The sequence below is a fragment of the Oenanthe melanoleuca genome, chromosome 17 (genome assembly GCF_029582105.1).
Source record: "Oenanthe melanoleuca isolate GR-GAL-2019-014 chromosome 17, OMel1.0, whole genome shotgun sequence".
NCBI lineage: Eukaryota > Metazoa > Chordata > Aves > Passeriformes > Muscicapidae > Oenanthe > Oenanthe melanoleuca.
The window spans coordinates 1,402,672-1,415,805 of NC_079350.1; the positions used below are offsets into that span (position 1 = coordinate 1,402,672).

General features: G+C 45.4%; 1 protein-coding gene across 5 annotated transcripts in view; it reads right to left on the reverse strand.

The window, feature by feature from the left end:
- Positions 1-338: 338 nt before the first annotated feature.
- NEK6 (NIMA related kinase 6) overlaps positions 339-13,134 on the reverse strand; it is a 116,437-nt gene continuing 103,641 nt past the window's right edge. For all 5 annotated transcript variants that reach the window (XM_056505001.1, XM_056504997.1, XM_056504996.1 and 2 more), the window contains exons 8-10: positions 7,646-7,740; positions 4,960-5,073; positions 339-2,317 (exon numbers count right to left, since the gene is read on the reverse strand). In XM_056505001.1, the coding sequence (XP_056360976.1) occupies positions 2,207-2,317; positions 4,960-5,073; positions 7,646-7,740 (320 nt within the window). In that variant the 3' untranslated portion in view covers positions 339-2,206. The remainder of the gene's footprint in view (positions 2,318-4,959; positions 5,074-7,645; positions 7,741-13,134) is intronic.

Below are 13,134 nucleotides of genomic sequence, written 5' to 3' on the forward strand. Positions count from 1 at the left end.
ACACAAAAGGAGCTGCTTTGTTCCCTCACTCCAGGAACAAAACAGCAGGAGTAGAAGTGCTTTGCAGAAGTCTAATTTGATAAGTTTTCATTTAACAGAATGTAAGAAAACAGTGAGCATTGGTGGTTCTGAATTGCTGCCCTTGCCCCCTCCAACAGACACTGCTCTCCTGCTACCTCACTGCAGGGTAGCATCAGGGGATGTTGATGTTACTGCTGCCCTGTTTGCTGTAGATACAGAGCAGATCCAGCATCATTTTAAGTCTGAGTGTCTTGTTATTCACCTCCACTTGGACCTTTAATACTGGACTTTTTTTGTTTTTTAAACAAAGGTATTTATTTTGGAAATTTTCTTTTATTTATCTAAAAATGCACAATTGCAAAAAATTACCTTTTGAAATACATTTCTTTATAAGCACTATGAAATTTTATGTAGCAAGAAAGTGACCAGACTTCTCATCTTTGAGCTGAGCTTCCCTGGAAGCCATGGCTCCAAGGAAAGCTGCAGTGGAACCAGAGGGGTTCAGGCTGCACCGTGGGAAGTGCTAAAGAAGCTGGTATCAATAACCAAGCTATTGGGCATAGAAATGGTGGGAGTAGTTTGTGCCTCCACAACAATTCTGCTGATTTGAATTTCCCACGTGCCCCCATGACAGCAGCAGCCTCAACTTTCTGCTGAGAAGCCTCAGTAAAATGGCACCTTGCATTAATGATACCAATCATATTCACAGCAGTTAATGGCTTTTCTTGGTACCCTATACAAATATTCCCAAATTTTACACGAAGTAGTTGAAGACGACACTGCAGTTTTCCTTAAAGTAGAGAAGAGTAGGTTAAAAAAATCCACTAAAAGCATATATATGTATGTAACCCCCTAACCCTAAATCTTAGTTCAAAAAAGTTAAGGATTGTAAGCTTTCTTTAAGAAAACAGGCACAGGCTGCATTTGGACTGTCACACACAAATCTATACATTGGCACAAGCCCCTGTCCCACGTGGAAGTAGCACAGGCAGAAGGATTTCCTCTGGAGCACCGAGTGCAGCCCTGCTCCTCCTGACAGGCACATGGAATGGAGACACTGGAACGTGACTCCATGGCTCTTCCTAAAGCAGTGAGTATTTCCATTGACAGTAATGAAACAAATCATTGATTCAATGAATGAATTTAGCTGGTTGACAATTTTCATGCAGTTAAAGACGATGACTCCTTCAGATCAGGTTGAGATTTTATAAACATTCACATTCTGTAATGAGCTTTCACAGTTTGAGAGATGGGGCTGATCCTAGGCAGAATTCCATACACAAAGCATTTCATTTATTTTTAAAAAAATTTCCAAGTGTTTAAAACACTGCTGAAGTTCCACTGATAGTACCTGATGTACTACTGAACATGTAAAAGTCTCTGCACCAAAACTGAGTTGGCTTTGATAAACACTGGTTTTAAACAAGAACCTGGAGGTGAAGAAGAACCATTCCAAAAGGGAAAAATGAGGGAAAGGAGCAATTCTCTGCAGGAGCAAGGCTGGTAGGGTTTTGCTTGGCATATTTGTCTTCTTTTCCCCAGGCTCATGTTTAACTCACCTCTGACAGAGAAATGCATCAGTAAAATACTCTTTAAGTTTTGAATTAAAAAAAAAAAGAAATCATGAAACAAAAGGGTTTCCCACCCCCCAACCCTTCCCAGCTCCTAAGTCTGAAGAGGAGAAAATTAATAAAAACATAAATGGCTTTAAAATATACCAAGTAAAAACTGGATTTGCTATTAACCGTTTGCAGAAGAGGCAAAGTAGCAGTTATACAAATTACACAAAATCTATGGTAATCCTTACATTAGTATAAAGTGATTTCACTGAAGGAATTATTTCAATATTTCACATTACAGTTAAGATAGAAGGTCTGGCAAACGCTGAGCCCTCGGTAATAGCTGCTATCCTAGATTACACACGACAGTTTTAAGAAAGGACCCTTAAATGATCTATATCCGTAACATTATTGGCCTTAAAAATAAAAAACAAAAAGAATCACTTGCAATACCTCAGAGAATCTTCACGTTAAAGCACGACCACCTGTAAGTCCTTGTCAAATAACCTGCAAATGCTGGAGCCTCTGCTGCGAGTGCTCAAGCTCCCACCTGTGTGACCTGGCACCAGTCGCTTTCAGCTGAGAAAAAGGATTCAAGTAAGACTGAGCTGTGCTGCTCCGGCCGCTCATGTGCTCGTAGTCCACACGTGCATTTGTTTGGCTATTTGGTGCACGTAGCCGATGTCAGGCCGCTGGTCTGGGTCAGGGTATATGCACATGCTGACCAGCTCCCGCAGCTGCAAGACAGCACAACAGACACAGTGAGTGAAGCTGCTAATGCCTTCCTGGAAAAGGCTCTGGGAATGTCTGCCCAAGCTCTGGAGCAGTGCCAGGAGGGAAGAACCTCTTCTGGGCAGAATCCAGGCATGTGTCTCACGTCTCTGTGTCCTACCTCCAAAAGAGCCAGGAACCTTTTCCACCGAATTTTCACTGAAGATTTAAATCTTCCCCAACCCCAGAATATTTACATCTTTCAGGGCTAGAGCATGGGACAGAGGGAGGCACCAGTGGCACAAGCAGGACAGAGATGAAGGAAGAAAACCTGACATGTGACTGAGGTGGGAGGTGAGGAGGGACCTGCCAGTGAAAGGGAACTGAGGAAAGGGGGAGCCCGAACAGAGCTGCTCTTCCTGCACCAACCCCAGCAGCAGCACTAAACCTGCTCAAGCATGTAACGAGTCTGACCAGCACTTGTGTATCTTAAGCTACTGGACACAGCTATGAGACCCTGGTGCTTCCTAAAAAACCTTTATGAGGAAGAGAAACTGGTCATTGATTATGTTTAATAAATAAAATGCAGAAGGGCTGGAGTCTCCCCACCTCCCAGCCCTCTTTATTGTGCACATGAAAGATTGTAGCTTTTAATTATACAGACACTGAAAGCTGCTCGTACCCCTGAGGCTCCAGGAAAAACAGCCTTGAGCCTCTGATCTTCTCACATCCTCCCAGTAGCCACAGTGCCAATTATTTTACCGGTAATTAAAAGCATGGCCATAGAGCTATCAAGCACAGGCTTCAGATGCATTAACAAATGGACCTGAGGTTTCCAGCTCTGGATGGAGCAGGGCCCAGGCCTTGCTCCCAACCCAGACCTGCTGCCTGGCCCTGTCCTGCCCCTTTCTCTTGACTTTGACCAGCTCAGGACAGGAACATTGCTGCCTCCATAACCTTGAGACCCCAAAGACCGAACACATACCAAAACTGACCACAAAACTCCCATGAACAACTGAAAATGCTTCAGGAGCTCTTCCCAGGGCCTGTGCTATCAGTACCTCTTGTCCAAGCAGTAGCTGTGCTCCCCTGTGCACGCAGCACTGAACCACAGCCCGGGCAATTCTGTCCTCACAGGCATTCACCAGCACCACAAAACCAGTGGGCCAAGCCTGGACCAGCACCCCCTGCCAGCATCTCCAGTTACCAGCAAATTTGTTCCCAATATAGAAAACCCATCCTGGCTGGATCCCAGCTGCTCCTCCTGCTTCCAGCAGCATGCAGTTGATCATGAGGGGATCTGGACTGGTGAGGCACAAAAGGCCACAGAGAGGAACATCCCTGAAAGGAAACTAAAGCAGCAGCTCTGCCCCCAACACTGCCTTGTTCCTCCTTCTCGTTCAAAGGAAGTAGCACACTAGATGCTGTTGGTGCTGGAGCCCTGTTCTCTGTTGGTGCTGTTCCAGTGAGCACCAGCAGCAGCTGAGGAGCTGCAGCCACAGGCACAGCCTCTGCCAGCATCCCGTTAATAGTGCATGAACCATCTGCAGTTCTCTGGGACCCGGCGCCTTTGAGCTCTAAACCATCCTTCTCACCCCGCTTGTATCACTGCACTACACACACTCTTTAGCACTGCCAGAGGGAGGCAAACAGACAGTAATTGTAAAGACAGGAAACACATCTGTCAGCTTACACTAATTCCTGCTGCCAACAGGCATATCCTGAAATGCAAGCTGCAGCAGCACGGCAAAGGGACGCACGGAGCCGGGCGCTGCTATGGAGCTTGGGGCAAAAAAATTATAAAATTCACTTCTACAGCCTAGTTCTCAAAGCATCATTTTGCACCAGTTACTTGGCAAGGAAAAACGAAGCAAAAAGTGAAGTGTGGTGCAGGGTCCCTCCCAGGGTGGAGGCCAGACCGGCTGTGCTCGGTATTTCCCGGCATCCTGCCTCCTCCTCAGGATGCTGAGGTAGAGTGAAACAAAAGAAAAACCCCATAGGATATAGTGAACATTTAGAATTCAATTAGCCATTTCCTTTCAAATACAAGGCAACTGTAAGGAATGAGGAGGTTAAGGAAAACCAGCTGCTTTATCTAAGGTGAGGCAGAAAAATTCAAGCTCATCTCCAGAGAGGCCCTGAGGAAAGCCAGCACACGTGTCTGCAGCTGGGCGAGCAGGAACTGGACATGGGGTTTATGCACTGGTTCAGATGCTGCCCCCATCCCTCATGTTCAGATAGACAAACTTGGACTTAAAAAGTCCCTGTGCAGCTGCTGTTCTAGGTGTCAAAATTTCTTTTTTCTTAAAATGAATCCTTCCCCACTTCGTCACACACTGAACACTTCATAAACAAACATATCAGTGCTCTTTTATGAAATGTTTTATGGGAAAGGAAACAAGGAGAAGGCTTTCCCATGGCTCACTGCTGGTTTCTGCCAGCATCATAGACTTTCAGTTTCACAATATTCACCACATAAAGAAAACTTTTTTTGAATTTTGATTTAGCTTGTCAATATTCAGATACCACAAAAGTAATTTGCTCAGCCAGGTATCCAGGACCCCTGGCCATCTCCTGTTCTTCCCTAGATGTGGGTGGTTCTCCTGAGTTCCCTTTTCCTGGAGAAACTCCACCTCCCCATTCCCCTGCAACCACACTCCCAATTTACCTTTTCAGAATAATGTTCAGCTGGAAGAGGTGGGTAGTCACATTGCTCTATTTTTTGGCAAAGAGAAAACAGGTTCATTTTATCTCCATAGAAGGGACTTTGCAGAGCTGCCATCTGGAGAGAAAAAGACAGAAAATGTTTCAGAAACACAAAGGATTTGAGAGCCCTTGGTGCTGCCAGTTTGCAAGAGTCAATTCTGTTCTCTGGCAGTGAGCAGAGCAAGGGATGCTGCTGCTCCCCAGCCCAGGCTGCTCCAGGACCCCAACAGCTCTGCAGCTCCTGTAGGGCTGGTGCCAGGCTCTGCCAGGCTTCCCAAGGAAAAAACCCAAGAAATAGTATACTCAGACCACCAGCCCATCAGCAATAACTCAACTGGCTCTAAGACAACTCTGAAACCCTCTCAGATACAATCATCTCTCTCTCTCTTTTTGGACATTTAGCTGCTTAGAATCCTGTAAGCGTGAGCAATGTACTTCATCTTTTTAAAAAACCCAAAACAACCTCAAAACAAATGTATCTCCTGCCAGAAGTCTGCTATTTAGAAAAAGAGTATCCCAGTGCAAGACACATTAAGTTAAACCACCCTTGGTTTAAAACATACACCTATCTTTTAAAGAACTTGAGGTTATTATGTTTATACCTCACTTCTCACCACTACTATCAAGAGTAACACTAAATTACTCCTCACAAACCCAGAGACCTGAGGGTGAAAAATCTCCTGCCAGGATCCCAAAGAACCCCAGCACTGGGCAAGAGCGTTTGGAAGATTTCTGAAGGCAAACGGTGAAGTGTCACTGTTACTTCATTGCTGTCATGACAGTAGTAGGCAAATCAGTAGGAGAAAAATTACAGAGTCCAATTAGAGACTCTACTCCCCAAGTAGGAGTGATAGCCAACTGCTCTCAATCAGTTAAAACAAACTGGAGAACCCAGCACAGACTGTTCCAGAGAGAGCACTAATGGGGGCATTAGGGAAAACACAGAAAGCAAGCAAGGGTTAAACAGGGTCTGCAAGAGCTCAATACACACATGCCAGGGAGGTGGAGAGGGGCTTTCCAATTCCCATTAACTTTTCATTCCAGGTTTAGTTAAGCGCTCATGTGCAAAAGGGAAGGAATGGAAAGGACACACTGTGGGGTTTGGGATGGAAAATGCAGGGAATTAAAGTGGAAAGAGAGAGCCAGGGCTGCAGGGCCATGACCACAGGCACTCCAAGTATCTCACTAACTACAGTTTGTGATGCTACGTTGGGGCTTGCTCCTGACATTTTGATTAGAGCAATTATCCCAGGCCAGGCAGATCTCCCTGGAAAACGCCCACCACGCAGCAGGACTGGTTCAAACATCCAGAGACGGGAATCCCTGCTAGTGCTTAAATTGATCATCTTGCCAGAACTGCTGAAGTCATTGCTTGTAGCTACATTCTGGGAATTAACAACTTATTTTTATCCCCTCCAAGTTATCTTGCTGACAGATATCTACAGGAAGTGAGGGATGAAGACAGTTACTACTATATTGATAAGATTTAATAAAAATCACTGTAGGATTATCAATGTCAAAGTTAAGTGGTGCTATGTGGCATCATGTCCCAAAGCCCTCAATGTTCCCTAAGTGGATTCCAGTGGACACACGTGTCTCTGAAGGCAATTTGTACATTAAATCTCTCTGCAGCTTATCTACACAATCTATCTGGAGAAATATCAGAAGTGACTCATACCCAAACAAGCATCCCTTCCTTACTTCTACGCCAAATGGAAAAACATTCTCCTTGCAAGACATTAGAGCAGATAAAAGAGTTCCTCCAAAGACACACACATCTGATGCTTAAATTTCAAAATTCTAAAAAGTTTAAGTCAAGTAGTTGTTTAACTACTGAACATTAAATTGGTACCTGTCCAGTCCTCCCTGGAATCTGTAATATCTCACAGCTCCTGTTCCCTAAGTTAAGGCTTACCTATGTAGGAAGGAAATTTAAAAACGCTTCACATGCCAAATCTTTCAGACGTTACTGTAGTACTGCTACTCCTACCAGAGAATTATGTTTAGTGTGCAATTAATTCAGCTTCTTGAAATACAAGGAGTACCAAGACTCCTGTGCCATAAGGGGACCATATTGCCTGCAACAAAAACATATCTTAGCACAACGCTAAATATTTCTCTCTGCATAAATCTGGAATCCCATCTCCAGGAGCTCAGCCTGGAGTGAGTCAGAGCAACCCAGCACTGCAGCAGCAGCCGGGCACTGGGGTTCAACTGGGGCCACTCCCACAGACCTGGCCGGGCCAAGCCAGGGCAGGGCCACAGGCCCCATTGGTCAGAATTCCATCTAAAAAACCAGGAAGTTGCATTCAAATGAATTTGCTATTTTCAAAACAAATGCAGTCAGAAAAAAACTCTGACTATGCTGCCCTAAGAGAGCTCCTGCTCCCCAGGAAGGAGGGATGCAGTGAGCTGGCTTTTCATGGCTTCATCCTCCACAACTGCTGTGACCGAAATTAACTTTGTGCAAGTGCTGGGTGGCACAACGTCTCCGTTCATGCTCAGAAGGTTCACAGTGAACACAAAACAAATCAGCATTTTCTAGGGATTCTCAACAAGGTGACTACAGGCAGTCTGAGCTACTCAATTCCTGTCTCAAACTGCATGGTTATGGAAAACCCAGAGGAAAGAAGTGAGAAGATACTTGCCTCATACAATAAACAGCCCAAAGACCAGATATCAGACTTAAAGTTATAGCCGTTCTCGTGTATTCGCTCTGGGGACATGTAGTAGGGAGTTCCCACTGCAAAAACAAACAAACCAGGGGTTATTGTCTTACAAGTGACTGTGCAGCCTGGGTCATACACAGAGACTTCACCAAAGGGTCAAGTGTAGCGCAAAGAGCAGATCAGAACCAAATATATCACCACAGACAGAGCAGAGAATGGTGAACATCGTTGAAAATATCTTTTGTGGTTCTGACATTTGGGAAATGTTTCCCTTCCAGGCTCCCAAGAACCTTCAGAGTGTCTTGGATGGACAGAGGCACTGGAAGGGATCATGCCCTTGGCTCACCAGATTGCACTGAGTGTCATGATTGACACACCAGAGTAGGACTCAGGACCAGCACAGCACAGAGTGCTAGAGTGAGCCAGCCCCCAGGGGACCTCTGACTGCTCACCAGGCACTGCAGGGGACACACTGAGCCCAGCACCAGCCAGGAACGCAAAACCTGCCTGAAAAAACTAAGATAATCACTCCAAACTTTAAAACTCTGCTCCAGCTTGTGGTTATGTCAGAAGCTGTGGGATTTCTATGTACTTCCACAAGTCTGTATTTTATCAAAAGAAATTTACTCAGTATTTTGGACAGAAGTTACAGGAAATTATTAATAAATTCCTTACCTCAAAAAGGTTCTTTTTTAAATCCTAAATAAGTTTCAGTTGTGGTACTGAAAATACAAGACATCCTGGCAGTCTCAACTACATCAAATAATCCTCAGATACATCATTTATTAAAACATCCAAGGACTGTATATGCTCTTTTCTCCTGCTTTCCCTGCTTGTCCGTCCCCTGTCAATTTTTTTTTTCCTTTTGGCATTCCAGTGTATCCTCCTCCTAATTAAAGACCTTTCCTCACAAGATGGCAAAAGTTTAATTTGCCTGTAACATTCAGTTTACCATTTCTCCATTTGAAATGCTGCCTGAAGACAGCTGCAGGACTAATAAGCTGAAGGATGGTGCTGGAGGTGGAAGAACAGCCACCACCTTCCCCAGCACTCCTGCAGAGGCATCTGCACACTGTGGGAAACAAATGAGTTCTGGGGCACAAAGCAAAGGCCTAGAGAGGCAAAACCCAGGCCCTGGCACCTGCACAGGTGATCCAGCACAGAGAAAGGGAATTTATCTGGACCCTCAAGATGTTCAGCAATCAGCTGCCCTGCGTGATGAACTCAGCTCATGCTTTCAGGTCATTCTCTTTAGAAATTACTTCCCTTTCAATGTGAAGAGTACTCTAATGAGAAGTTACATTCTTGCAAATTCTATAAAAACTAAAACACAGGAAAAGTATCACAGGGAGATCACTTTGTTTCCATGCTCAGGAGGCGCAGGTCAGACCAGCACAGCCCCAGACCTGGCTGTGTTTAATTGCCCATGGAAGGCCCCTGTGGAGGGAGGAGGGTTTTTACTGGACTACACAGAGAAACCTCCCGGGACAGCAGGAGCAGACAGGACTCTTCAGAGGCTTTCCATGGCTCTGTCCCATGTGCATGCAGCATCCACACGATGGACACTACAGCTCTCCAAGTAATTCCCACACATCTGCCAGCTCTCTGTACAAGAACTGACTTGGCTGGGACAGCACTGATTCATTTTCCTGCTCAAAAATAGGCAGCTGCAGAAGAAATGGTGATTCATTCCAGGAAGTTGTGGAAGACACTTCTGGAAGTCCCCACTGAGCAGCAGTGTAAGACTCTTCCCCACACTGTTGCTCTGCCATGCCAGGAGCTCTGAAATGTGGAGCTCATGGCTGCAGGAGGAGCACCAGTGCCAGCCCCACCTGCGCCCCTCTGGTCCCCTGTGCCAGGGCCCTGGAGCTGTGGCTGCTCTGGCACTCAGTTATTCCAAGTCACTGCATGGGTACCTCAGAGCAAATAACATGTGGGCTCCAGAGCCCAGCTCTGACCCAGTGTCACTTCAGATCACAGCTCCCCTGGCTGCTGTGCCAGCAGTGACACGGCTGTGGCAGGGGCTATGGCACAGCTCAGTGACAGGGGCAGTGACAGGGGCTGTGGCACAGCTCAGTGACAGGGGCAGTGACAGGGCTGTGGCACAGCTCAGTGACAGGGGCAGTGACAGGGCTGTGACAAGGCTCACTGCGTCACCAGCCCCACACTGGGGCCACGGGGCTGCTCCAGCCCATTACTGGCACTGGGAGCACTCCACGCCTGAGCTCATTTTGTGGAGTCCACCTTGCACATTTACCTATCATTACTGTAGTCTTGTCAGCAAATGTACAAACAAGCAGGTCTCTCGTTTCAAAACTGATGCATTAATTTTTAAATAACTGTCATGATAAAAGACTGACAAGGCCAATTCTCTTTATGGCCTGTCCAACATTATGTGGGAATCTCCTGTAATGAGCATCTTCTAGAGAACTGCACAAGGCTTCCAGTGCAATCAGTCAGGGCTTGCCATTGCATCCCATTAGTCAATTTGACAAGAACACTCTAATCGGAGACTATTAATCAGAAACTTTCTTCAGCATTTGCCCTGAAAATACAAAATATTGCTCAGATTCACCACTACTCACCAGGTGGGAGAGTAATGCATTTGAAGTTATAAAGGTCACAAAACCAAGGGAAGATTATGGTTAAGGAAGGAGCTTCCTGCTCTGTTTCTGGCAGTTCAAACCCTTCACTTGAGGATCAGGCACTTCAGTGATGCCAGAGCATTCCTGCTCCCCAAGCACTGCCCACAGGCAGCTGCAACAGCCCTGGGATAGCTGCAACATGCAAGGCAGGGAAATGCTAATTATTCCCAGGTAAGATTAGGAGCAGAGTCTTTTATTTCACCAGGAAAACGCAAAGGTGGCAAAGTTATTCCGGAAATGCAATTCAAATTCCATTTCTCTCACTTGTGCAAACACGGCTCATGCTTCCTGAGAAACTCATCCCTAGCTGCTCATGGGCAGCCAAATGTGATTCATCCTTTTAGGAAGTTCTCTCAGAGTCTCATTCATTGAGTTTGATGTAACCCAGACAAGCCTTGCACAGCAGAGGCTCTTCCACACCTTTACACAGACTGCATTAGAATGAAATCAGTGCAGAGTATTTCCAGATATTTTTACAGGCTGTGTACATTGAGGCTTTTTAAATGCCTAAATGCAAAACAAAAATCTGCCCAGTTTTTCAAATGGTAATAAAGATTTTCCAAAACTATCAGCTTAGTGTTAGCATGAGCAACACAAGTGCATGTTCCATGAACACACGCATGGCTGAGAAAAACACCTGAGTATGTTTTAGTGCTATCTGGCAGTGCAAACACAGCAGGGAAGCAATTCTGCTGGAAAATCAAGAGTCTGGATCTCTCATCTTGCTCACCCTCTCCATCCAAATTTGTAGGTCACCAAGAAAAACATCCATCATTATTTAAAATGCGTAGAGTTCTCAAGTATCCCTTTCTAAACTTTTGCATTCTTTGGGGTGCATTTCCAACAAGGCAGCTCAGGCCTTTTCCCAGGAGAATTTGGGAACTAGCTGAAGTAAAACTGTTGTCAAACACACTCAAATAGATTTTAAATTCCTTCAAATTTCAGTGTGAGGTGCCCCCACTAATATTCATTGGGGAAACAAAAAAGAAAAAAGCAGATGAAATCTGCTTACTCTTAGAGAAAAACAATAAATACTTTGTGCATAATATTGCAGCTGTTATTATAAGACCTGTTGCCCTAAGTTATTTTTTTTTCCTTATTATTATTGAATCACACAACCCTATCACACTCCTAATAGTTCTGTGGTTGGATTTTTCACATGTAAACAGTACAATCTACCTGCAGCAATTCTGCATCTCTCTTTTCTTCCACAAATACTGAACTATAAGCAAACCAAGAACTCCAAACACACATGATATTGGCTGGTGACATTTTCACTGGATTCCTTGTGTCCATTTTTTTCTTACCAAGCCCCTCCAAGCCCTGGGATTTTATTTCAGATGGCAAACTGGCTTGGCAGACAAAATAAAGAAAAAAAGGCAGACAAATGGTCCATTTATTGAAGAGCTCTTCAGTTCCTCCCTGCTCACCCTCACATCCAAGCAGGAACCAGAAGGAACATGTAACACCCCATGTACTCCAATCCACGGCTATTGGCATGTTCAAAACTGGGAAGATTTGATTTACGTGAATATCCCAAAAGGAAAATCTGCTCCAACTATATTCTTGTCCAAGAATAAATAATAAATCATCTGCTCCAAAACAAGAGTATTCTGCATAAAATTGGTTTCTTTTGGGATTTGGTTGGTTGTTTTTCTTACTCTTCTTGTTTCTTCAAAATGTAAAGTCAGTCAGAGCTCTGGATAATGCCAGGTTTATTTGGCTAAAAATGGAGATTATACCAGTTCTCAAAAAAGTTATCCATTGTAATATTAATGGAAATTCTCTGTATTTATTACAACTTCTATTAAAACAAGATCTACCAGCTTAATGTTAAGTTTGCCAAAGTCTAAAATTAGGGAAGGAAGGTGAACCATCATGTTGTAACAAGTAGTAAAATTCACCTCAGCTACACTCAGTATTTTTAAAACTGAATTTGCTGGGAAGGCTTGTACAGGAGGAGCTCTCCCCTATGGAAAAGCATCTCCTGTGTTCTCTCCAGGGAGAAGGGGCAGTGGCAGCTGAGGTGGTGCCCTGTGAGCTCCCCCAGCCCCAGCTGGTTCCTGCTGCCTTGTCCCAGCACCGAGAGAGGCTGCAGGTGTCCGTGCTGCCCCTGTGGCAGAGGTGCCCATGCAGATTTCCAGAGGTGCCCATGGAGATTCCCAGGGCTCAGGGCTTTCCCTGCCCCTCAGTATCTGCTGCCCCGGCACCGCTCCCGGCTCTCGCCGGCATCTCACGAGCTGTGTACAGGCAAATCTTTCATTTTTCTTTCATTACCTCGGCATGTACTGTCACTTAATTTTTATGTATGCAATCCTTCCTGACAAATATGATCTGCTGCCTGGTAATTCATCTGACGTTCATTCTGTTCCTTGCTCTAATTACGGCTCCGCTGCGGCGGCGGCGCCGGGCGCTGCCGAGCCCCTGCTACACCTGTCAGCCGGGTCGGGACTGCCTGATGCCCTTTCATGCCAGTCTGCTGCTGGCAAATACAAGCAAAGGCAGAAATGAGATGAATATATTTGCATAAGCCGCACATTCAATTCATGGGTCAGCAGCCAGAGAAATGATGGTTCAGGGCGGTTGCCAGGGCAACGCAGCCCGGGAGTGCCGGGAGTGCGGCGCTCCTGCAGCCCGGCCGCGCCGCTGCCCGCTCGGGGCCGGGCTGCTCGGCCCAAACAGCTCCTCCAGCAACGTCTTCATTAAACCCAACCCAACAGCAGCCCATTTCCTGCTGCCACAAAACCTCTGTCTCTGGCAAATTATCAAAAAAGTAGAAAGAAGCTTCAGGTCTGCATTATTTTCGTTGTTAAAATATTCTTT